At 39.7% G+C, this 27491-nt stretch overlaps 1 protein-coding gene across 4 annotated transcripts in view; it reads left to right on the forward strand.

Annotated features, from left to right (window-relative positions):
* Positions 1 to 27491, forward strand: part of CSMD3 (CUB and Sushi multiple domains 3) — a 568382-nt gene that overhangs the window by 439749 nt on the left and 101142 nt on the right. For all 4 annotated transcript variants that reach the window (XR_014513736.1, XM_083450329.1, XM_083450330.1 and 1 more), the window contains 6 exons: positions 13059 to 13172; positions 13726 to 13821; positions 14953 to 15156; positions 19275 to 19399; positions 21761 to 21857; positions 24644 to 24748. Coding sequence is in view for 3 of the 4 variants with exons in the window: in XM_083450329.1 (XP_083306455.1) it covers positions 13059 to 13172; positions 13726 to 13821; positions 14953 to 15156; positions 19275 to 19399; positions 21761 to 21857; positions 24644 to 24748 (741 nt within the window). In the remaining variant the exon portion in view is untranslated. The remainder of the gene's footprint in view (positions 1 to 13058; positions 13173 to 13725; positions 13822 to 14952; positions 15157 to 19274; positions 19400 to 21760; positions 21858 to 24643; positions 24749 to 27491) is intronic.

The following is a 27491-nucleotide window of genomic DNA, read 5'->3' on the forward strand; positions in this document are numbered from 1 at the left end:
TTTGCTTCATTCTCTTATTGCTATTCTACAAAACCCAACATAAATCCAGTTGGAGACTGTTGTAAGCAAAGGATGAAACAAACTTTCACAAGAAAAAAAAAGTATATTGCAACTCACCTGGGACTGTACCACTTTAAAATTCAGGTGGTAGAATCTACAACACTAAATGTTTCCCCAAGATGCTTCATATTACTCCCCCCCCCCCCCTTAAGCCTTTAACACTTTCATTCTTCCCACTCTCAAGTGAGAGCACTATACACATTGTTAATTTCAGCCCTACCTTGAAGACAAGATTTGGGTTGCCTTTTAAAGTAGCTATTTCAAATTCTTTGCTGATCACTGACATCCATAGTTGTCCTTTTTTTTAAATGTCGTTTTACCTTACATTCCTTTTCTTACGCTTTCCCCACTCTCTCCTCACTGTTCAGATATATTTATTTGAGTTCTACTAAAGTGTTTAATGTTAATAGGAAATAAATAAAAACTCAGTAAGAAAGGGTGCTGGGAGTACAGTTCTTATACTTTACCTAAGACCTCACCATCTAATTAAAATAAGATATAGTCTGCCACAGCATAGCGGAATACATACAACTCATTTGTAGGTCTTAAAAGTAGCAGCAGAAGTTACTAGTTTGAACAATAAAGAAGTGCTATCTCTTTTTTATTATCTTATGAAGCTCATTAACTGCAGAATGCTTTGTTTCTGGCAGTGTGCCTGAAAATCTTTCCAGAATGGTGGTCCATGGCTGTTTACATTTCTATTTGTTTCACTGAATTCTATCAAGCTGCTGTTGAGAACTAGAATAAAAATGCTGTGTTATACGAGAGGTAAGAATGTGCAGATAATGAAACAGGAGGCAGTATAGGGCTAGCTCACACAAATATGTTAAATCCAAGAGAGAGGCTTACTACATCAGGCTGCAGGTGGGGGACTTGTGTGATTGAATACAACTCCATACATAAAGATTTTCTCTACATAGAAGGCTGGTTAGGTTGCAACTCTTCCTTTTGAAATCTTTTCCCCCCCTGTGAGAACCTTCTACTGCCATCCAACATCTTTTCGCAGGGCCTGCAAGATAGAGCTGTTCTGCCTGGCCTTTGGTTTGGACTCAGTCTGACCCTTATGTTTCCCTCCCCTTATGGTTTTGATCTATGGGCTATTATTAAAAATGAGGCTGCTTTTTAAATTGTATTTTAGCCTGTATTTTAAATTGTCCATCCCCCCCATTATGTTTTATTGTAATTTTACTGGCGTTAGCCGCCCTGAGCCCGGCTCTGGCCGGGGAGGGCGGGGTATAAATAAAAAAAATGTTATTATTATTGATAGATTCAGATTCACTAGTTCACTGAGAATTAGGCCACAGAAGTCCAAAAGGGGTGATAACTATGGCTTGTTGGCCAATTGCAAACTAATGTGACAAACCAAATATGACAGATGTTTATGGATTGGAACAATGGGGTTGTGTGTGTGTGTGTGTGTGTGTTGCAGGGTGCCAGATCATCAAGTTGACTTCCAGCAGTTTGCCTGTTAACTGGAGTAATTTGAAGAATGGAATGCTGTGATTTGCTATCAACTTTGTAGCCAGAGTCAGAGGGTTGAATCCATCTGTCACTGTGAGTTTAATGACTTTTAATCATGAGACAGAACTTCCTCTCCCTGTTCATCCCAAGCACATCCCCACACTCTTCCCAAATCTGCTCCAGAGGGAGGCGGGGAGTTCTGTCATGTGAGCATAAGTTATTCTCCTCACACAATTACTTTGTTGGATTTGGATACAACTCAGAGGCTACAATGTTCCATACCTAGGTTTTAATAGGGGTTGTCTTTGCCCTAGACAATATTGTTTATAATCTAAACAGATTCGTTACACCTAAAGCAGCACCTTTTGCCCTGGCTGCAAGAAAGATAAGAGATAGACAATATCACAACAAGTTAAGCTTGGTTTGAATTGATAGATGACACTTATGAACTCCAACGCCCTTTCTTTAAACCCATAATGCCTTGTGTTATGTAGTTGTTTTGTATGCTGAATGTTATGGTTTGTAGTTTGGCAAATTCTAATGAAATTACTGTGTCTGTCCCAGCAATAAAACAAAAGAAACCTTTGAATACCATTTTCCCCTAGATATTATTTATTAGTTGATTGTGTTATATGTTTCTGTTAGATCTGTATTAGACACTTCAGTGATATATTCTCTGCTGCCCCCACTTTAAGTTCAATGTCAATATTACATCTTTTCGATACTGAGTGCTTAATACAAAGTCCTTTTTGCATCACCTTCAAATCTCAGGTTTATAGGAGAAAGAGTTGGCAATTGTTATGCCAGCAGATCATAGATCACAGCTGGGAGGTAGTTCATTCACCAGTTCAGTGCTTTGCACGCTTGCCAAGTGAGCAGATGCTTAGGAAGAAGTTAGCATGAGGTGACTTTTGGAAGAGATTATTCCGTTTTTATAAATAAAATTTAGAGTAAAAGCTTGGAATATAGATCCAAATCTATCAAAAGTGTGTGTGTGTGTGTGTGTGTGTGTCTTTGTGTGTGTGTGTGTGTGTGTATTTTGCCTTGTTAATAGTCCACAATTTTTACTTTGAAATCCATTCCTTTATTGTAACCTACTCTGTTTGCAATAATGAAAGATTTTCATCAAGGGTCAACACCTAATGAATGCAGAAATCTATGACCCATAGAGATGTACATACAAGTAATTTGTGATTCAGCCTTGTTTATTGTTGTTGTTGTTTAGTCATTTAGTCATGTCCGAATCTTCGTGACCCCATGGACCAGAGCACGCCAGGCACTCCTGTCTTCCACTGCCTCCTGCAGTTTGGTCAAACTCATGCTGGTATCTTCAAGAACACCTTCCAACCATCTTGTCCTCTGTTGTCCGCTTCTCCTTGTGCCCTCAGTCTTTCCCAACATCAGGGTCTTTTCCAGGGAGTCTCCTCTTCTCATGAGGTGGCCAAAGTATTGGAGCCTCAGCTTCAGGATCTGTCCTTCCAGTCAGCACTCAGGGCTAATTTCCTTAAGAATGAAGAGGTTTGATCTTCTTGCAGTGGGACTCTCAAGAGTCTTCTCCAACACCATAATTCAAAAGCATCAATTCTTCGGCGATCAGCCATCTTTATGGTCCAGCTCTCACTTCCATACATCACTACTGGGTGATATATAAACATTACTTGTTTATTACAGGTGCACCCCATTGTGCTGATGTATTCTTTGTTAAATTTGTATTCCATCTTTTCACCCAGTATAAATTTCTGAGACTGCTTCCAGAAATGAAGTGGAGAGAATATAACTCCATGCAGGGCAGGTAGCTGACTTTCCCAAAATGGGAGCCAACCACCGTTTAGGATGATTTGTATCAGTGGCCCCCTACATCTCATCATTCCACAGCAAGATGAGGGCCTTAGAAGGATCACCAGGTCTATCCACTGGAAAATCTCTCAGGGTATTCAGGAATCCATTAGTATCTTGGGGTGGAGCATCCTAACTGGTCCCCCATCCTTGTTGGTACAACAACTGAACAATAAAAGTTCAGCCCAAGCTACACCAGGAAGTTTTCTTACTATGATAATGATCAAAGAAATCATGGCAACAAAGTCAAAGAAACTCTTGTTTGCTTGCCAGCCTCACTCGCAAGGGAAAATCCCCACATATAACCCTAAAAAGTTTATTCCCAACCCACCAAAATATTATACAGCAAATAAAACAATATCATTTTGGGGGCCTCTAATATACAATGGTGGGACGCGGGTGGCGCTGTGGGTTAAAGCCTCAGCGCCTAGGACTTGCCGATCGAAATGTCAGCGGTTCGAATCCCCGTGGCGGGGTGCGCTCCCGTTGCTTGGTCCCAGCGCCTGCCAACCTAGCAGTTCGAAAGCACCCTCGGGTTCAAGTAGATAAATAGGGACTGTTTACTAGCGTGAAGGTAAATGGCGTTCTGTGTGTTGTTCTGGCTCGCCAGATGCAGCTTGTCACACTGGCCACGTGACCCAGAAGTGTCTGCAGGCAGCGCTGGCTCCCAGCCTCTAGAGTGGGATGAGTGCACAGCCCTAGAGTCTGTCAAGACTGGCCCGTATGGGCAGGGGTACCTTTACCTTAATATACAATGGTATGTTTAACACCACTTTAAGATGTTTCTGGTTTTCTCCATAGTTTTAAAATAACAAAACTTGTCAGAGCTGAACTACAGAGGAAATCCTGTCACAGATTTGTTTGTCCTCCCCTAGTTTTGAAAACCTGGTAACAGCAAAATCAAAGCTTGTAGAACATGTCAGTGGCAGTCTAGTATTTTGAACGCATCTTTGCAGCCCAAATTAACCTGCCAGGAAGGGTTTGTTAATCTGCTGTCTGTGTATGTGCATGAAATGGCACAGAAAAGCTCCCTGATGTTGGACCAGATGTTCTCTCATTAGAACAAAATAATGACCATATGTTTCTATTATTACAATGGTCAGAGCGCATGTGGACAGACTTGGCTTCTTCTACTCCTGGTGATTAGACATTTTGGCCCTCTGGGGTGGAAAAAAAAAGAGAGCATGGGGTTTCTTCTGGTAATGCATTCCTATTTCATAGAGGCACAGAAGCAATTTAGGTTGCCTACAAAGATTCTTGCACCTTGCTTGTACGTGAGCCTTTCAGGTTTATCCTTTTCTCTTCTTTTTTAAACTCTAAAACATGTCTAGCTCTTTTATATAGCTGATGATTAGATGGCAGGTTCTTCAAGGACCTGTGGAATTCTTTGTATAATCACCCTTGCCCCCTTGGAACAGAAATATAAAATAAATGGTGGGCTTATGAGTATATATCTTTTTAATATGATAATATCACCATCTGTTACCATGCTGTTAGTGTGGCTATGATGTTTCCTTTATTGATAGACGGTTTGGTAGTTATTTCAGGATTTATAAAGGTTATATGAGATATGATTCTCCCTTTCTAAAGATACCATGAACACCACAACCCTCTATAGCAGAAGAGGGACGGCAATGGAGATTTCTATGGCTGTAATAAAGGCCCCATGTATGTATGGAACTAATTTTTCAACTGCAAAGAGGGAGTTCTTCAAAATACTATAGCCCCTGGGACATCTTTCTGAGACTACAGGATTGTGCTCCAAATTTTGAATACACACACACACCACGTTTCAAGGAACAAAGGTTGCATATTTACACTGTAGCTGTCTGCATTTGATTCTGATATAAACTCTGAGAAGTGAATTAAACTTGAAAGATAACAATCCAAAGTTACCTAGTGGTTTTCATGCCTGAAGGGAATTTCAACCTATGACTCCTGGTGTCAAATTCAAAATGTTCTTCACTGAAATACCCTGCTTTTCAAGCTCTTTTATTTTAGTACAGGGGTCAGCAACCTTTTTCAGCTGTGGGCCGGTCCACCGTACCTCAGACCATGTGGGGGGCCGGACTATATTTTGAAAAAATTAATGAACAAATTCCTATGCCCCACAAATAACTCAGAGATGCATTTTAAATAACAACACACATTCTACTCATGTAAAAGCACCAGGCAGGCCCCACAAATAACCCAGAGATGCATTTTAAATAAAAGGACACATTGTATTCATGTAAAAACAGGCTGATTCCCGGACTATCTGCGGGCCAGATTGAGAAGGCGATTGGGCCGCATCTGGCCCACAGGCCTTAGGTTGCCTACCCCTGTTTTAGTATATTTTAGATACCCTCTAGCAGTCTGGTCTTGTAACATTTACCTATTTTAACTGCTGTATCACAATCAACCAAGAAATTTTGACAATAGAAGTTACAAACAAACATTACTCTTCTCTTAGGCTCAGTTATATTATTATAAGTTCCTTATTTCCAAAAATAGTGAGTAATTCCAGGTTTCCTTTGGAATGAAGTTCCTTTGGAAAGAGAGATTTCTGTGGTTTTATGGCATTTTGTGATATTGGGTTTATTTACAAACATACAAAGGTGGTAGCAGAAAATATAGCACTCCTAAAACAGCAGATTAACAGCACAGCATGAGATCAACAGAGCATAGCAGAGCTGAGCTGAAATTTCTCAGAATGCATTTTTCTCTGAGAAATGTTACATCCCCCCCCCCCACTGCCATGGAAATACACCACTTTTATGTTACCTGCCATTTTGTTGGGTTAATGGTGGCCACCATTGCCAGTGAAAGATACAAAATGGTGGGCAGGTTGCCAATACAGTTGCTACTTGCAGCACCAGCAAAAATAACCGCTGCCACCTTAGGGAAAAATAGAAAAGGTGTTAATGCTAATTGTGAACCCTACATCCGATGAACAGATGGGAAAATTCTGCTCCTCTACATGGATAAATTTGATTAAATAGTCCTCCCTACTTCACTGTTCTCCAATATATTAGAGATAAGGCCCATTATATTCTATCTGTCTGGCAGCGGCTCTCAAAAATGGGAACTCTGTTCCAGCCCTGAAAAATCCTTTGCCTGAGGATCTGAGACTGCATCAAATCACACACTCCACCACTGAGCTTGACTCCATCCACTGTAATACAAAATACCCTCTTTCCATTAATGCTTGTTCTGCTTCTTGCAGGAAAAAAATAAAGAACTTTTTGATCACAGAGCAGGCTCATTTTGCCTTGAGCATTAGTGGAGAAGTTTGCATTTACAAATCCCTGGCTGATATTTTCAGACATGAGCAGCTAGTTTGCATTATAATATTTTTTAAAAAGAAAGAAAGAAATGATATAAAGAAATGTATTGTGTACATACTGCTATATACTGCAAGACTAAGCATATTTATGTAGAGTAAGCCCCACTACACTCAATGGGATGTACTGCCATGTAAGTTCACCTTGTTTTGTTTTGGAGGCCCAGATTTAAATTCAACAGAAAAAGTGCATACAGGGCTTTGGAAAAGCTCACGCTTATGAAATGAAGTTCATGAGGCTTTATCTGCAGAGACTTGTTTGTGGATTAGAGTATGCCTTCGGAAGATTAATCTCTGATAGAAAGGTGGGCTGCAGAACCACTCAGCTCTATCCAGAATGGAATGCAAATATTTAGTCACTGATTATCTGGTCCTTTTTTGTAAATAGCTGCAAGTTCCTTAATAGGGCAGCCAGTAGCAGTCCTTTGCCCAGTCCCCTCAACTAAAGATACTGTAATCTAAGTATGAAAAGAACAATATAGTGGTTAGGGATACAGAAGGCTTCCAGATGATCTGTTTATTGAACATTTATCCTGTTTTGTTTGCAAGGAGATTAGACTGCAAATACAGTGGTACCTCAGGTTACATACGCTTCAGGTTACATACGCTTCAGGTTACAGACTCAGCTAATCCAGAAATAGTACCTCGGGTTAGGATAACTTTTATATTTTTATTGATTTATGAATATCAAAACAGCAACTCAACACATCAGCTAGGACTTGCTACTCAGACAAGACTAAGACTCCAACTAGTTCCCAACTCAACTATGAGGGGAGCAACACAGTGACTGGGGGAGAGGATTGTTCTGTTATAGACCAGACAAGTCTCATAAAGAGATAGGGTACAGATATGCTTTCCCTATTGCAAAATATTCCAGCTTTAAAGGAAGTGGGTTTCTAGTGCAAGAACTCCAAATCAGCTTTAACTGTGAATTTGCTGAATTTGAATCCCACCAGAAAATTTATCAGTCTGGAATTCCCAGAAACATAAACTGAGTTTGGGATCTGTTAGACATTATTTTTTGTGTGCTGGCTGTTCCTCTCTCATATCAGATATGGAAGCAGTAGACGTTGGCTTTGCATGTTTAGGCTATGTTTCCTTCTGGACTCAACTGTATTTTTGTAATTAAAGTGGAATATTTTAAAGCACGAAAATCCTCCTGTGACATCCTTCCTAAGGAAACTAAGTTCAGGCAAGCACTGCATGCCTGAAGCTTCTTACCTATTAGAGAAGCCAAAGGAGCATTTCCAAATGCTGAATGGCAGCCACACTGACTAAAATCCACTTTTCCCCCTTGCCCATTGAGGACTTGATGGGGAACAATCAATAAATATTTACTTGAGTGGAATTCATAGGCTGAGAAGAGGTTTTTGGGATTCCAGCCAAGAGGGAAGAAAAATATATTTCAGAAAATATTTACCTCCCCATCTATGTTGTTTTCAGACAGGTATGCAATGATGACAGCTTAAGAGCTTTGCATTATCTTGTGTTTTTCCAAGGTAAAGGGTGTGTATGAGAGCCTTAAATTGCTTCTAAATCACCAATTGTTGAAGACATCAAAGTCCACTCAGCCAAGTCGATTTCTGTCATACTGAGCATGCAGATGCCAGCACGCCGCAAAAGGCAAATATAGTATAGTTAGATGCTTGTCTCTAAATAGTGTTCTTGAGTTTTTTCAACCTGCTAGGGAAAGAAGGATGCCCAGTGAATAACCTGAGCTCATTTCAATGTGTGTTTTAGCTTTGGAGAATAATATCATGGCAGTCATATTTTCCCTGACTCTCTTGTTGTTGTTGTTGTTGTTGTTCTCAGTGAAGATATGAATAGACATTAAACGTCTTTGGGGTGATCTCGGATAAGTCCCCCTCCACACACACACATTCTATGGTTTCCACAGTTTCCTGCAAATACATAATACTGTATGTGCCTAAAAGAGTAATGCGCTTTTTTTAAAAAAAAAGACTGTGAGGGGAAAGTGGGAATAAACTAAAGTGGAATATAATTATCTATATACTCCTAATGCTTCTTTCTAGATAACATCTGCACTAGCATCAGTCTGAGTGGCATCTGTTGACTTCATATAGAGTTCTTTAAGCCTTGTAAAAAGATCTTTAGATATTGTGTGCCAGTTTTAACATATGCTATTACAAAAGTTGTTTTCATTGCAGCACAGTAAATGACAACGGAGATCTTCTGGTGGATGACTTTTTGTGGTCCACTGTGTCCCTATACCAGAAACTGCGCATTTAGTGGGGAAAGCCGTGCCCTGTGGAACTCCTTGCCAATAGAAGTCCTGTGGGAGTCTTCCCTGCTTTCTTTTATATGCCTTTTAAAAACTGGGCTGTTCAGATAGGCCTTTGGAATTCATCCTTTTTATATTTATTTTTTAAAAAACACCAACACTTTTGAATGACATTTCATTGTTTTTACTGACATTATTATTATTGTATTATGTATTTATGTGGTACAACACTTTGCTATATTTCCTACAGAAGTGTGGGTTTATAAATATTTAAATAACGGAATAAATAAGCTCTGAGATAAATTCCACACACACTGGCATTTATGAATTTGAATTGTTCATGGGCATTTTAAATATTTGATTTGTGCTGGTTGTAGGCTGAGCTAAAGATTGAATTCTAAGTTGTTTGCTTTAGCTTATAAGGCTCGCCTTAGGGGGGAAAACAACAGATCTCTCCTAGAGTAATGGTGTTTCTGTGGGTGTTCATGAACAAACATATCCATCAGGTCAATTCAATATAAGCCTGTGAAGATTGAGGCCTTGAAGTGAATTTGGTATGCAAAGTGTAACCAATCAACAGGCTATGCAGTGACGTGATATATTCCTCAGGGCTTCATATATATCGGGAAGGATTAACCTGAGCAACCGAGGGTAATACTAAAGTGTGGAGATAGAAGTCCTTATTTGTGGTGGAGACAAATAATTGATGCTGCAATTATATAAGATCCAACTTAGTCCTTTCTGATAATTAAAAATCATCTTAAGTTACTTCGTTAAGAAGTCATAACAAGTATTTTTCACTGTCTTTCCTAAAATGAATAAAACTGGGGAGGCAGGAGGAGCTATAGTGCGGAGATGGTTTTATATATGGTGTCGTCCCCGTTCCCCCCAATTATTTCATGTGTTGGTGTTTGATAGGTTAGAATATGTGATACAGTAATTGCCTCCATACTTAGGAGAGGGCAAGGCAGTGGTCAAAGTAAGGAGCAGGACTCGTTTGAGTATACATGAGAACAGGCAGACATTGTTATTGTTATTGTATTTTAATATTTTGCTGGGGAAACCCAGCCAGATGGGCGGAGTATAAATTATTATTATTATTATTATCATCATCGTCATTGTCGTCTACCTTTCACAAGAAAAAAGGAGGGGGAGGATTTCTCCTTCCCATGAGGCTGGACTAGGGATTATCTGGGGTACCCAAGGGCTCTTAAATGTATATTGTGGATGTGATTATATTATCCAGTGGCGTGTGGTCAGTGGACTAGGTTAGTCCCCTAAATGTTCACAGTGAATTATGGTACTAAGTCTGGTTCCTCCTTCCCAAAGCCCGGGAAGCTTCCGTCTGACTTAGGGAGGGAGGCGCGATGCTCACATGTGTGATTTCAGGGCATCACAATGTTCCTTGCACAATGTCACACACGCCCCATCACCCTTGCAGGCTGGTGCCTCTGGCCCTAACTGTTCCCCTGCAAAAAAATTCACTGTGCACCATTGATATTATCACATCATCCTATTCTCTATCAGAATCCTCCTTGTTTCCTAGAAAACATTGTCTCCACAACCGAAGGCATCATCAGGTGATATGCTTCTTCTGATTTCTTCATTTGCATTCTACTGTGGACCGGGAAGATTTTCACCATTCATTTCTTCTTTATATCTGATGTATTTTGAAATCTAGAGCAGCCGAACCACATTCTCATGATGCCAGTGAGACCATTTGTGAGAGCCTTATGACAGCTCGAAAAGGTTATCAAATTATAAGGGTAACTCTCTTTAGAAACTGAAGGGAGATTCTCATCAATTTGATTTCCCCCCACATTCAGCTTTGTAACAGCAACTGATGAAAATATCTGCTGAGTGGCTGAGAGCAATCAAGCAAAATAGAATATTTATAAGAATGAAATAGAGAAATAATGGAAAGGAAATTGTCTTGGAAACCACGACAATTCCAACAGAGAATCAAACAATGCAATGTAAATATAATGCCGCTCTCGTTATTCAAGATATTGTTGAAGGGGAAGGAGAAAAAAGGAGAAGCATGTGTATGACTACAATTATGTTGGTTCATAGGAGAGCAATGAAGAAGAGCCTTTGTAGTAAAAAAAAAAGAACAACTAGAGACCTACCAAAGCTATCATTCACTATAATTAATCTTACAAGCTTTAAGATACCCTTTAAGAACAAAGGGAATATGTTTTGCTCTAAAGATTCTCGTCTTCACTCTAGACAAAAAAATGTTGTCTTCAATACAGTCCAGTATATAGAGCTGTAGAACCTACATGGAAATTAATATGCTACACTTGAATATTAATATTAACATGTGGGATAGACTTTGCATGGATAATACAAGAGAATTCTCTTCTTATATGTAGCGTTTAATTAAGGGTTCAGGAATGAAATGGCGTGCTATGACAAAGCTATATAATCATCCTCAGGCTGTTCTCTCTGTGTGTGTGTGTGTTTCTTTGACAAGCTCCTGACATGTCTCCAGAGTACAGAAAAGAATCCTGAGACCAATAACATCATTGCTATTACTCTTTCTGTAACTATTTCCCCACCACCACACACACTTCATTTGTAAAATCTGAACTTTTGACTTTTTTAATTAAATCAGCGTCCCTGAATTTCTGGTGTCTACTAGATTTTCCAGTCCTGGGAGATGGCTTTCCTGCTCAGTGTAGGAACATTCCCAAGAAGTCTATCCAAATGGTGAACTGCTCACACCAGCTTCCAGTTTAGAACTATGTTTTCAGAGTCCTAAGATCATGAACTGACACTTCTCTCCCACCTCCAAAAGCTCCATGAAGTTCAAAAGACTTTTGAAATTCAGGCTGTTTGTTGTAGCTTGGAAGCATTAACACTTGTTGCAGAATAGGAGCTAACTTCAGTGACCGTTTATCAAAGTTTCACTATAACAGGTGTAGAAAAATCATAGCAACCATTTATTTCCTTTCTGAGTAAAGCTGGTCTTTGATGCTTGTTTCCCCTGAGGCAATGATATTCTGGGCATGTAAATAACTAATAACAGATGTTCAGGGTGGGAAGATGTACAGAATGGAGAGAAAAAGAAACCCATTATCAATAGTCCTTTTCAGCTTTCATATTGGGGCTTCAATGGACATGTGAGAATTGAAGATTATGCACAAGCATTCTATCTAGGTTTTTGCTGCTCTGTACAGAGTCCAGAGCGGCCTCTTAAATGAGATGGGCGCACAACCCTAGAGTCCGACATGACTGACCCGTACGGGAAGGGGTACATTTACCTTACAGAGTCCAAGGGTGACTGTCACTAGCTGGGAAGCTTCAGTTTTGTCCTTGAACTCGCAAGTTCAAGTGCAATGGAGCAAGAAGTTTCCTTTTGCTGATGGAAATTTTGGCGTCCCTGCATTTTCCCTAAATCTGATCTGGGGTTTCTCCCAACCAGTCAGAGCTAGCAGAGCTAGCAAAGTGGTTCACATAATTTTTCTTTTCTTCTCCTGCCGCCTCCTGTTTGACCCCTTGCATTCTCATCATGAGACTCTAAGATAAAGGAGGGCTTGGAAATTGATTCAGGGTCCAAATGCACAGTCTTGATGAAAACATTAATCATGCTGAAGTTAATTAAACTTCCAATAGACTAATCAACTATAAATTAATGCTTTTGTATCCAACTTGCTAAGGGCATGAGGTGGTAGATGTTTCTACGAAAGACTTCTTCTTCTTCTTTACTTTTTTGTATTTCTTGTTTACATTTGGCTCTCGTTGGGCAGAACAGCAAAGGTCAGGCCCTCCAAATGAATCTTTGTCTCCAAAGGAATCTGGTGGTCATGGTTAGAGTTGTGGTTGTAGTGGTACTTTGATGACATCCTCCTTCTCTCTGCATGCACTTCTGTGGTCTTTTCCGATAGACTCATTCCCCACAGATTGGCTGGCCTGCTCCCATAGGATCTGCAGACTTCTATCAATATAAGAAGCTGCCCAACAGAACCAACATGACAGCTGGATCAGAAGAAACAATGGTTCATTACACTTAGGATATTGTATGAAAATGGTTACTGCTATCAGAGTATCACTTAGCTGTATGCATGGTATTAAAAATGAACAATAACTTTCTTTCAATTTAACTTCCTATTTTTCTTTTTATCTTTCCTTTAGTGGTTTTTGGCCAGTTTGTATTTTTTCAGACATCACTCCATGACGTGGTTGAGGTATATGATGGCCCAACTCAACAGTCGTCTTTATTATCTTCTCTTTCAGGATCTCATTCAGGTATATCATCATAGAACAACCATGCATTCCTTGTTTCTTGAGTAAAGATTTGTGCCAGATATTCTGGTGGATAGATGGTTGATACTGATTTTTTTTTCTTCTTGATGTGGGTGGGTTAAAATTCCAAAATATTTTCTTATACAAATAAATTACAATGAGATCAGTTGAAAGGAGGTGTGTCTGTATGATTCAAGCCACATGTAATCATTCCTCAGAAGTGAGAAAAATCTTGGATATACATGCCACTGATATCTTTGCTAAAAAGATGAATAGAGGAATAGCCTGTGTTAGCAAAATATCCCCTTTCCGAAACACCACTTGTAAAAGGTAATAACTTACTAAATGTAACTAATCAACTGTGATACTTTATGTCTAGGTCAATCAATATGAACCTGACAGAATATCAAGTTAGACCCAAAAGGACCCTAACACTGAGATTAGGATTTAAAATAACATGTTTGCCAGATGTAATGCAACAGTATTTTAGGATTATTGGCAAAAAACAACAACCACCAAACTGTTTCTGAGATACAATGCATTTTGTCTTGAATAGGAGAATCCCTTCCCTTGAGCTCAGGGAACCAGATTACCATCCGGTTTACTTCAGTTGGACCCATAACAGCTAAAGGATTTCACTTTGTTTATCAAGGTATGAAACATGAGTGCTTCAAATGTGCTTCACTTAAACCTTTGTGCTAATCTTTCACATTTCATTTCATTTCTAAGACCTTTCTTTAAAACACACACACATTTTAAAACCCCCAACTCCAGTCAGTTTGAAACTGTATCCAACACAACAGAGATTAAGAAGTATAAAATATTGATAGGGAAAATACTATCTGGTTGATATATCCAGTGCAGTGGTACGCATACACCTAAACATTTTGTGAATCTTTGCACTTTTGTCCATTCACTGTATTTATTTTTCCCAATTTGAGCTATAAAATGGTGGTTTTCTTGAGTCAAAATGAGAGTACCCATAAAAAAAAATTTAAGGAAAAAAGCACTGGATATATCATATTTCCTTATGTATTTTGAATCCCTGTGGTTATTATTAGCATGTTTAAGAAGACATAACCATTTATGAAACTTAAATCTGTAGAAGAGCTATGAAGGGTTTGCAAACTTGAAGTGAGACAGGGAGACTTCCCTTTTCCATTTTGCTTATAATCTGATCTATTTATATTCAACCTTGCCTGCCACTCAAATACATATTTAAGTATCATTGTGGATTTAGACAGTGTATTACCCTGAGCTAAATCAATAATTTTGCTATTAATTATTAAGTCATTTCACTTCATTTACTTTATTTACCATGTTATGGTTCAGGCACTTAAAATGACTGCACGTCAACATTTGCTACTGTAATTCAGTCTTTTATAAAATTTGAATACTGATCTGACAAACAGATCATATATTCATAAAACCATAGCCAATACATTTAAATATCTATCCATCACAACAATATGAACTTCATATATTAGTTCAATAATGCATCACAGTTTGTTTGTTTTTTAATGTACAGTACAACCCAAGCATGATTTTTCAAAGGGCTCGTAGGGACAGCTCTTTTATCTAATCAGAACTGTTGTTTTACTTAACATTTATAAGTATAGGCCTTGTTATATAAGATAAAATAGATATATACACTCAATCAGGAACTGCATCAAAGTGATTTTTTAAAAAACCCTAATTTTAAATGTATTTTAAATGTTTGCGCAGGCTAAAAAAATATGTTTGCATTATGAATCAGTACATGCCATTTCTTGTGGGTTTCTAGCGGTTCCAAGAACAAGTGCAACCCAGTGCAGTTCGGTGCCGGAGCCACGATTTGGGAAAAGAATTGGAAATGAATTCGCAGTTGGTTCATTGGTTCTTTTTGAGTGTAATCCAGGTTACATACTCTATGGATCAATAGCAATTAGATGTGACACAGTGCCCAATGCATTGGCACAGTGGAATGATTCCCTTCCTACATGTGTTGGTGAGTAGTTAAAAGTTGTATTTTTGTAAAGGTCTAGTTACTGTCTAATGAAGTATTGTATTAAGTACTGACACATTTGTTCCTGTACTGTTGCCAGCACCCATGCCTTACTGGCCTTCTGTTATATGCAGAATTATACAAAGTTATCACTAAAGAGAACCAGGAATCCCACCCTTTCTTTTCTGTAGCTGTTAATATTTTTCTCCCTTACGTTAGAAAATACCGTTTACACAGAATCACTAAACTCACAGGATTCTGAAAATGTCACCTCATTTTTACACATTTCCAGGGAAACGTTGCAATTCCTCTAAACAGTGCGTTCAACCCACACACTTGTTTACCCTTTTGCTCTATTATTCCTGTCTATGGCACTTACATTTTCCAAGATTTTGCTGGGTTACACCTAATGGTGTCAATGCACAAGGGAAGTGGGCTTCTCTGCACACAGCAGGACTTCCATTTGGTCCTGCAGCTCCCAGTGTACTCAGAACTCTGCTTCAGAGACTCCATACCTAAGATATTGACTGCCGAACCCTGCTACTGTGTTCATTCCATCATCACTTCTAAGACTAGGAGACCAAATTCGTTCTACATTCCTGTACCATTGCTCATAGTTTCTCGGTATCTTGTATTCTGTCTTAAGCTGCTTTGACCTGTTTACACTCTTCTTTTTTTATGAGTATGCAACATTTGAAAGTTTGCTTTGTTTCTTCATGATGGCAATTCTTCTTAGCTGATTTTTTTATTTTTTTTAAAAAATAACAACCAGATAATCAATAGGGAGGAGGGAGGGTCTTTATATAAGGGTTTTTATGATATCAAAGGCTGGTTTTAGTATTTTAAAAATTTAAACCCATCCTATAAGACCTTGGTATCCGTACCTACTCATGTGTTGATATTATTGGCTGAGGTACTCTTCAGGTGCCTTAATCAAATTAAACACAATGGCTGGCTACAAAAGAAAGAGACTTTCCAGCAGTAGCATCTCTGTTGTGGAAAACCATGCCCAAGGAGGGCCACCAGGTCATTTAAATACTTACATGTCTTTTCAGCATCAAACACCATTTCATTTTTCCAGATGTTCTAGGCTACTCTTTACCAACTTGGTCACTCCAAATGACCACAACTCCCATCAGCCTCAGCCAACTTGCTTGATGGGTCTGATGGGAGTTGTAGTCCAAAACATCTGCATCAGCTTTATTATGCAGTGCCCTGATATTATTTTTAGCCCTATGGTGTTTGTTTTGTTTTGTTTTTGCATTTCTTTCCCTTCCTTTAATTCTTTAGGGCTGTGCTGTTTAATATCTTGGTCTCTATTTTAAAAACGTTTGTCTTGTTTGTGTTTTTGCAGAATTTTTAAAAATGACAGTGTGATTTTCATCTTGGAGCCCATTTTACTTGCATGCTGCCCACAGAACGATTGTTATAGGATGGCTTATAAATTGAATAAATAAAATAAATTACAAAAGTTAATTTGACCCAAGGAAGGTAGTTGCTCTTCATTAGTGCACATCACTCTTCTAATCTAGGTCATAAATATGCATGAGCTTAAAACTGCTCTGAAGAAAATCAGGTTAATAATTGAAATGCTAGCCATGACCATTTTAAATTGCCGTAGCTCTGTAGCAACTGCCTCAATGTTTCCTTACAGATATCAGCTATCAGTCATTCTGTCTGCTCCTGCTTTTACCAGTAATTATTTAAACTGTTTAAGTGACACTGACCTTTAGTTTATTCATGTAGTCCCTGACAGATTCTATCAGTTATATGCACTACAAAATGTAGCTCCTACATTCATTACTCAGATAAGTTTCCTTCTTCTACATATTCTTCAAGTCCTCATTTTTGTATCTAATGAAATGAGCTCAAGGACTTGATAATGTTGTTCCACCGGAGTGATGCATGGGCTGCTAATGGTACTGATAAAACTTCTCATCAATCATTTCTCCAAGCCATTATAATACCAGCAGAATATCTGTATTTAGATGACAGTCTAATGTGGTTATATTAGAATGTCTAGTTTCTTGACCGCAAGTATCATTCATGTTTAGCATCAAATATCAGTGTGGTGCCCTTATGAGTTCTTTCTGTTTATGTCTGTTATTACTGTCATTATTTATTTTGTGTGTTGCACAAATGTGGGCTTTACTGTTTTGACAAAAGTACATTGGACTCCAGCAAAGTCGGCTTTTTTAAAAAATGGAGCTGCTTTGCGACAGAAAAAAATAGGCTATATTTTATTTAAGCCCTGAGGGCTCATTACATCTCTAAGAAGCCCCTTTTGACCTAGATCCAGGCCCCACTGCCTTTTAATCTCAGACTGAATTCTCAGACTGAAACCTGCATCATAAATGGGTTCAAAGCTGAACAAGAAAGGCCAAAATTTCCCAGGCCTAATCTGTTAAAATAAAATGCCCTAGCTAATCAGAGTGCTATTCTGTATTCCATGCTGTAGATCATATTAAGGCTGTGAACCTATACAGTGGTACCTCGGGTTACATACGCTTCAGGTTACAGACTCCGCTAACCCAGAAGTAGTGCTTCAGGTTAAGAACTTTGCTTCAGGATGAGAACAGAAATCGTGCTCCAGCGGCGCGGTGGCAGTGGGAGGCCCCATTAGCTAAAGTGGTGCTTCAGGTTAAGAACAGTTTCATGTTAAGTACGGACCTCCAGAACGAATTAAGTACTTAACCCGAGGTACCACTGTACAAGCAAAACTGGGTCTAAGTCACATTGAACTCAGCACGCCTGAGTAGACATGCTTAGGGCTGTGCTGTAAGTCTGTATATTAAACTATATTAAGTGAGGGCAGATCCACACTGTGCTTTTAAAGCATATCTAATGAGCTTCACTCCCCAAATAATCCTGCGAAAAGCAGCTTATTAAAGGATGCTAGGACTTGGAGCTCTCAGATGGGGAAACAATGGTTCCAGGTTTTGTAAGGGAAATCAATATGCTTTCATAGAATTCTAAGGATCATCTAGTCCAACCTCCCCCCCCCCCAAACACAGGAATTACAGCTAAAGAATCCCTGAAAAATGGCCATACATCATCATCATCATCATCATTATTATTATTATTATTGACTTGGAGGAGTACACTAATGATTCACTAGGATTTCTGGGTCATGGGTTTTATTTACAAAGAAAATAATATCAGCAACAACATTATTTGTTCATCCGTTCTTATTTCTCACAATTACCAGCTTTTTAGTGGATCAATAAAAGTTGTACTTCTTTTTTCCTTACGGGTCTGCTTAGACAACCTGAGAACATAAATTTATAATGACAATGTGGCATATAGATTATGTAAATAAATAAAATATGGACTGATTGATTCATTTCTTCTCAGATAATGAGTAGCTTCTCTCAGCTAGGTGTTGCAAATGGCGAGGCAGCTTGGGGAAGAGACAAGCCCTTCTTCAAGTCTGCTCCCCTTGGTGTTTCTGCTCCTTCATCCTTTAGACTGAACTTTTATAGGGCTGTAGACTACACTCTCCCAAGGCAGAGAGTTGTCTCAAGGATTCATTACACCTTCTAAGTAGCAGGGTGACTGTAACGAACAGCTGATCTTTCAAACATACTTACCTCTCCTTAGCAAGCAGTATCAGATCCTTGGGGATGTCCCCTATTCCAAGAGTGTCCACTGCAACCGTAACCCTATGAGTAAGCCCTGTTGCATTGAGTCAGACTAATTTCTGAGTAGATGTGGTTAAGGTTGCATTGTTAACTCTGGGGAGAGCAATAGACAGTACATTTTACCATTCCTTAATCCTATTCTCATTGAGCCCACATATAGAACCTGAATGAATACAGAATGTATTATTTAGCAGAAGTGGATGATACCTGTTGAGTGTAAATGTCAGATTCAGCCATTGTGTGTATATATCAGATGTGTTAGAACAGTTTAAGAGTCTTGCAATATCATCCAAGCCAGGACGGGTGGGTGTAATGCTGTGTTTTCTTTTCCTGAGGCCATCTTGAACTATAGGATCATACTGTAAAACTGTTCAGATCAATCAAGTTTGTGATTCTGTAAGGTTTTGTTACAACCTATCCCTGCTGTGATGAATGAAATACAGGGGAACCTCTTCCCACATGTTATGCCTTTGTTTCCAGTGCCCTGTGGAGGAATTTTAACTAAGCGCAAAGGGACCATTTTGTCCCCTGGCTATCCTGAGCCTTATGACAACAATCTGAATTGTATTTGGAAGATCACAGTGCCTGAAGGAGCTGGAATTCAAGTAAGAACACATAGAATTTTCTTCTGATATCAGTATAGGCTCTCATCTCTGGAAGAACTGAGGGCATGAAGAGTTCAAACCAAACCAGGCAATTAACAACTGTCACAATAGATATAAACCTTTTTCCTGGAGCAATTTACTGTGAGAGACATTCCTGTTGAGAAATATTACTTTTAGTATATCAAGATTAAAATTTTAACAATTTTAACAGTTTTTATAACTATAATATATGAAAGGTAATTTAAGGTGCTGGAACTAATGACATTTTAGCTGCACGATCCAAAACCCTGCCAGGCTCCAACTGGCAGCATGAAGGTGAGGTCAGAGGAGCACTCTTGAACTCTTCCATTAGTTTACTAGCTACAAGTGGTAAAATTACGTCTTCTGCAAATACTGTCAAGGCTGCAGGAGTTCTGACCTCTTTTTCACCGTGTGACCCTACACCCTTGTGCAAATTAATTGAAACAAAGCATGTTTTCTAACCTACTCATAATCCTGTACTCAAAACAAACATGAAAAGTCAGTTGATCATTACGTTGTCAGAAGCCTGCAGCCAATAGAAGGAATGATGCACTCGCCACAATATATTGAGGTTCTACGAAAGATAGTTATTCCAGAGCTGGGAAAGACAGTACTGGGATATTACAGCAGGACCTAGCCACCTGACACACATTGAAAGTGGTGAAGAAATGACAGAGTAGCAAATACAGGTACTTGATTGGCCAGGGAATTCCCTGGACACAAATCCCATTGAGAATTTGTGGGCTACGTGCAAAAGTTGCCTCCGTGCTGTAGAAGCTCATTCAGGCACTGATTCAAGTGTAGTACAGGGATCCAAAAATCAACAGTGACTATTTGAAACTAGTAGACTCCATGCCAAACCGTGTTCACATTCTGCTTAAAAATAGTGGAGGTCGTATCTGTTACTAATGTGAGTTTTGTACAATAAACTACATTGTTCGTTTCAATTAATTTGCACAGGAGTGTAAGAAGTTCCCAGTTTTGATCTCTTCTATCTCTGAAAAGAAAGAAAAAAGTGTTAGGTACCAGGACTGTGAAGTACCCTGGCCAGAGAGCTGTTGCAATTATAGTACCAGATCAGATGAGCCAATAGCATGATTCATTATAAGGCAGTTTCATATTTAGAACTGGGGGTGACCATCCTCAGCTCCTTTATGCAGTATATTTCACACAGCAGAATCTCTATGTAATTAAGTTATATGAAGACCTGACAAACCCTCCCACCCACTCTATTTTCAGAAAGCTAACATTTTTTTCCAGTTCGTTAACAGTGAGAAATACCCAATTAACTGGAAACACTATTTCTCCCCCTTATTCCAGAACTCAGGATATAGAAATAAGCATAGTTTAGAGAACTTCGTTGGCCTTTATGGTGTCTGTTAGTTGTAAGAATGGAGGAGAATTCTTTTCAAAATGGATTTTTACACATAATTTGGTAGTGTAGGCCCACTTGAGGTTTGCCCATGTTGAACCACCTCAAGCGTTGAATGACCACATATGTCCTGGTTGCTTGTACATTGTTTTGTTTCGTTTTTAAAAGCCCGGCTAATTGTACGCAAAAACTATACAGAAAAAGCATATAGAGTCCAGGGGTGTGTGTAACCATTATTTGAAGTTGTTTCTATTATTTTATGTTTATTACCTACTGAGACTTGGCCCAATTTCATCACTCCGGGTAGAAGCAGACATTCAGCAAGGAAGAGAAGATTCCAAATCATGTTTGCCATTGATGTGCAAATTGGTAATAGCAAAGCATTTGGAGAGCAAAGGAGGATGGTTTAACCTTCCTCACTGCCTTTTTTTCCACTCTTCTTTTCCTGGTGGTTCCAGACATGTCATCTAGTCTAGTGGTGAAAGTGTCCATGGACAGTGGTTGATATGGCAAAATATCTGAACAAGGGATGACTGAAGCACCCCTTCTTCCCACTACTTCACCCATACATGTGTCCCAACTTTATTTATTGGCAGTGAACATGTGGTTGGAAATCTCATTGTTACCATACATCTAGCTCTCCTTTCACGCAGGGCAAAACTTTTTGGGTGTCCACCATTATTAGGTAAGCATTGCTAACTTCTGTCAGCAAGCACAAATACCAGTACTTTGTAGAACAGGTGGATGTTACAATGTCAGAAGAAATGGAGATAACAGGACAGTATTAGATGTTATACGAGGTACTCTCCTTGCATGCCTAGTTGAACCCAGTTTTCATTGCAAGCCTTCACAACTTGCAAAAAGTATAGCTGCTCAAAATATACTTTTTATGATAGTTGTGAATCTGCGGAAATTGTAGAATTTGGAATTCTCTCATAATTTTGCCATTAACTTTTTCTTCTTCATAGGTACAGGTTATAAGTTTTGCAACTGAGCATAACTGGGACTCTTTGGATTTTTATGATGGTGCTGATAATAATGCTCCGAGGCTTGGAAGCTATTCAGGTGAATAGAAAGAATGACTACATTTCTGGTACTCCCTTTTATGATAAACAATCAACCTGTGCCACTTCTGAAGATGCCAGCTATAAAGATATGGAATTGGGTTCATGTAATACATAATACATCTTTTGGAACGAGTTAGAGATTCAAAGCTGCATGCCAGATTTCTGGGGTTTCATTACCCGGTGCTACCATATATTGATGTCTGCATTAAAACGTATTGTATTGCCATTTGCTGCTACACATCACATATATTGTGAGTGCAGGGTGGTGTGAATTATATTTCCAATATTTGTCGTCTAGAGCAGATCCTGTTTACCAATACTAGACTTCAAAAAACAATTGGCTCTTAATGGATTTTGTACTACGCAACCTGGATGGAAGTTGAATACAAATAACACAATATCCAGGATCCACTGAAGTGTCTAAATCTAAGATTTTTCTGCATACAAAACCATAGTCACCAATGCATCCTCTTCTTCCTTGCCCCATTACTAGCTATATCATTATTCTCATTCCTTTCCTCTTCCAAACTAGCCCCGGAACCCTAGGAACCTTGTTCAGTTGATTGAGCTGCTGTTTCATCATCTATTTTCCCTTCAGGGTTTCCTTAGTCCTCTTGTGTAGATGGAAGGCATAAGGTCATATCTCTTGCTTGATCTGAATTGCCGCCTCTTTGAATGTGATGCCTGGTTGAACAGCTTGGATTACTGAAGTGTTCCAGTCATGGTTCGGCCACTCCTTTGATATACTATAAGTAATAAATAGCATACTGTCCAAAATCTCAACAGTATTTAATGTCCTCTGGAACATGTAGCCTTTCTGAATTTTCCATACTCTAGCCTTTTTCTGCTTTACTAATACCCGGTCTTATTTGTTTTTCTCCCGCTAACTCAGGCCCATCATCAGTGGTCAGCTAGTGTGGGCACTGGTGGAGAGTCCCAGGAGCTAAAAAGGCCCCTCTAAGAATTTAATTTTAGGAATTTTTAAATTTGGTACCAGACTTTTAGCCTAGAGGGTCCTACATAACTTCCCTGTCGCTTTTTACCTGGTCTGTGCAGCTTTTGGTCAGCTGCTAGGCTTATGATGCGAACAGAACAAATGAGGTTATTATCCATCACCAAGAGTTTTATTTGAAGATACATGCACAAAATTTCACACAAGCATATAAAGAAGAGAAAACACTTCTTACATTCTCAGGGTAGTAGTGATTAAAGGTGGCAATGATGATCAGTCGGCCCAGGATCCCATACTCTCCAGCTCATAACTCAGAGGCAGGGGAACAGTCAAAGAGAGTTCACAGCTGTGTCCTGACATGTCTCTATTCCATCTTATACAGGTTGTTTGTCTCTTCACTCCTTTCTCTTTCTTTCATGATGGCCTCTGGCCATGTGTACACCCAAATGTCCTCCACATGTGCTGTCTGTGACTCATGTCCCTAGATGTTAACTTCCCATTTTTCATATATGTGTGTTTCCCTAGAATGTGGGCATGTGCAGAGTACCTCTGACCTTTGTTCTGCTTGTTCCCTTTTGTCCATTCTTGCTCAAGCCTAACCACAACCTATATTTCCTGCTCTAGTACAGGCAGATATTAAAGTGAGTGTGAAGTAGAAACAGGACTTGAAGCTGAGTTCCAGTGCCACGCAAGAGAAATAATTTATGGCTCTAAATTTCTCCTTCCCCCGCTCACTTTCTTACCTGACTGTGCCAACACTCATGACGCTCTGTGCTTGGGATCTCATACGGCCATTTTAGCTATGGTGGGCAACAATGCCACTTTTGAATGGGAGCCAAGTTCAGCTTCAAACAGTAGTGATTATCCAGTATTTTGTTGCTGTTTAGTCATTTAGTTGTGTCCGACTCTTCGTGACCCCATGGACCAGAGCATGCCAGGCACTCCTGTCTTCCGCTGCCTCCTGCAGTTTGGCCAAACTCATGCTGGTAGCTTCAAGAAGACTGTCCAACCATCTTGTCCTCTGTCATCCCCTTCTCCTTGTGCCCTCCATCTTTCCCAACATCAGGGTCTTTTCCAGGGAGTCTTCTCTTCTCATGAGGTGGCCAAAGTATTGGAGCCTCAGCTTCAGGATCTGTCCTTCCAGTGAGCACTCAGGGCTGATTTCCTTAAGAATGGATAGGTTTGATCTTATTGCAGTCCATGGGACTCTCAAGAGTCTCCTCCAGCACCAGTATCTTAATGTACCTAAATATGTACCAGTATCTTAATGTACCTAAAATGCAAAGCCCTGGCCTGTAGGGCTATAGATTTGATAGGGTCTGGTAGAGAGGGTGGTGAGTGGTGCTGTTGCTGTTGCTGCTGCTGTAGCAGGAGTAGTGGAAGACAAAGAAAAACTGCTGGGCAGCTGCATTGTTGAACATGGCAGATGTACCAGTGGTCCACTAGCAGCCTTTTGCAAAGGAGCTGCTGAAATCTGATGCTTGCCCTGAACCATTGCCAAATGCACTTGCCGCTATATTTTTTGTGATTATAGCCAAAATTTCAGAAGATACAATAGAGTAAAATCAACTGAGATAGCTCAGTTGGCAGAACGTGAGACTCTTAATATCAAGGTTGTAGGTTGAAGCTGCACATTGGGCAAAAGATTCCACAATTCTATCATTCTGTCATTTTACAGTTACTTTGTAGTGGTAAGATGGAGTCATTCTACAAACCGGAGAATGTTTGGATTTTGTGCGTGCATGCAAGATTTCAAGACAAAATCCAAGGAGCGTAAAAGCTGTATTACTCACAGTACTAACATGATATTCTTCTATTTTCATTTCCCCCAGGAACTACAATACCTCCACTTCTCAACAGTACATCCAACAACTTGTACCTAAACTTTCAATCAGATATTAGTGTGTCGGCTGCTGGATTCCATTTGGAGTATACAGGTAATGTACATATGATATATGTTACGCTTGTGTAAGCCAGGATAGTTTTGGAGACACAAAGGATTGCCTTCAAACCATTCAGGTCTTGATCTAGTTGACAGAGCTAGCGTAACCGGATTGGGTGTCAATTTGTCTTTTAAAAATTATTATTGTCGTTATTTCTGGCTTACCCAGTGCTTCTCTTGCTGCCACAAATAATGTTATTCAGCCTTTAAGGTGGAATGACCTCTTGCAAATAGAATTCTGTCAACAATTTAAAGATTATTTCCCTATAAAATATTGTAGATCTGTGGTTACTTTGGAATTGTCCTGTAACAGATGGCAACTACGGAACTGGATTAGTGATCAAAATGGGAGAACCAAAAGGGCATCCCCTCGCCCACCACGGTTTCCATTTCTTTCTTTTCCAAATGTCAGTCTTCATTTTGTCTCTACTGAACATGCTGAACAGAGGTGGCTCTAGAGGGTGCACCTGGTGTAGCTTCTGGGCCATCAGAGCAGTTCCACCACCAATGGAAGACAAGAGGCGGGGGGCGCTAGATTTTGGCATCTCCCAGGACGACACTGACATTTGAACACCAAGGTTCACCGCTGTGCTGGAACGTCATTGGGATGTTTTTTGTCGGATTGCTGTTTTAGGTTTTAACAGAATATTTCTACTACTGTAGAAACCTCGGAGTTGCCTCAAGCATCCTGACACTTCCCTATTGTTTCTCAGAAGTACCATTTTGACCTCAGTCCTGTTAGGACTTACCACCTTTGTCAGCTTTTAGAAGGATGGTTGTGGGGAAATATAGATGGAAGAAAGTGTTAGATGACATCTTTCAGGTTCTTTGGACGTCAATGTAAAGGTTTTTGTATCTTTTAAAAAATAAGTAAATAAATTCAGGAAGACCAGAGCCACAAACTGAAGTGTTGTTATCAGTATATCTGACTGGCTTTTGTTTACTGCCTGTTCAGTCCTCAACCATTTTGCAATGTGACCAGAAAGTGTTGAATTTCGGATGTTCGATAGCAGTAGTTATGATAGAGATGTGTATTTGTATTTGTTTCATCTGCTGTCATGTAATCCTCTTCTTCCACCTTGCATTTTACTGCCTTGCTGTCGTGTTTCCAAAGATATCGGAGTAATTGGTTGTTTTAAAGCTAGGAGGAGAGGAAAAGAGTGTTGAGATTTCAGGGAGTTGTCACCATTATGTATTGATCTCAGTAACTGTTCCAGTCATTGCACCTGGAATATATCTTGTAGGTGCCTAGAGTACTTATTTGCATACCTGTGATTGACAGCTGAACAATTGATAGTAAATAGAATGGAAACAATTTCACTCCTCTGCACATTTCACAGACTGATTCCATCTTTGTCACAACTGTGGACAATGCCAAAACTGTTGCTTTAGAACACAATATGGTGGAAGACCACAGCTCAGCGCTAGAGCAGTTGCGTTGCATATTCAATCCATAGCATCTCCAGTTAAACAAAGATCAGATGACAGGTGATGTGAAGGATCTCTGCCTAACACCTTGATCAGTGTAGAGCTAGATAGATCTGTATAAGGCTACCTCCTTAGGAAAGACACGGACAGTCAGCTGATACATGAGATCTGATCAGGAAGTAAAGGAGTAGAACTGAGATGGGAAACCTTCCCTTCAAGTTGCTCTTGGAGTCCAGACTCCCATCAGCCCTAGCCAGCATAGTAAATGCTAAAGACTGAAAGGAGTTTCAGGCTCTCAACATTCCAAGGGCCATATATTATCCTTTCCAGGGAATGGGGATGGAGAATATCGAGAGACATTTAGCTAGTGATCCTGTGAGTATGTGTCAGGTGATTTCAGAGATAATCCAAGGAAGAAGCCTCAAGCTCCATCTTTATGGGAACCTCCAGTACTTAAACCAAAATACCAGAAGCTGAACTGCAGATACATGCTCAAATTAAAGACGATAGAGCCTGGCCAAGACAATTTATAGAGTGAATATCTATAAAACCCGGTCTTCCATGGCAAGGTGATTATTGTCATGGTAAATGACAATAAAAGGGACGTGGGTGGCGCTGTGGGTTAAACCACAGAGCCTAAGGCTTGCCGATCAGAAGGTCGGCGGTTTGAATCCCTGCGACGGGGTGAGCTCCCGTTGCTCGGTCCCTGCTCCTGCCAACCTAGCAGTTCGAAAGCACATCATAGTGGCGGAAAAGTAAACAGCATTTCTGTACGCTGCTCTGGTTTTGCCAGAAGCGGCATCGTCATGCTGGCCACATGACCCAGAAGCAGTACGCTGGTTCCCTTGGCCAGTAAAGCGAGATGAGCACCGCAACCCCAGAGTCATCCGCGACAGGACCTAATGTTCAGGGGTCCCTTTACCTTTACCTTTAAATGACAATAAAAAGCCTTTAGACAATGAAGAATGATAAACCACTTGGGGGTTTTTTGGGAAGCATGTAAACATATATACATATATGTAATCATGCACTAAGCCTGATCATGACAACCACAATCTCCCACGTTATGGTATTGCAAGAGTCAATTTTATGCAATCAAATTCAAGAAAGATTTTAAGGAACTCTCGAACATTATGGTATGTCATAAATGTTGCTGTCCAAGATGACCTGATCTGTAGATTTTTCTCTGAAACATGTGGGGTGGGGGTGGGTTGACACATTCATTTCTTCGTCAGCTTCCCGTAGCTTTTTGTCTTTTTAATTAATTGGTTACAGGTGGAGAATTGGAATAGCAGGATAGTATCCTGAGA

The sequence above is a fragment of the Podarcis tiliguerta genome (assembly GCF_965153285.1).
Source record: "Podarcis tiliguerta genome assembly, chromosome: 7".
Lineage (NCBI taxonomy): Eukaryota > Metazoa > Chordata > Lepidosauria > Squamata > Lacertidae > Podarcis > Podarcis tiliguerta.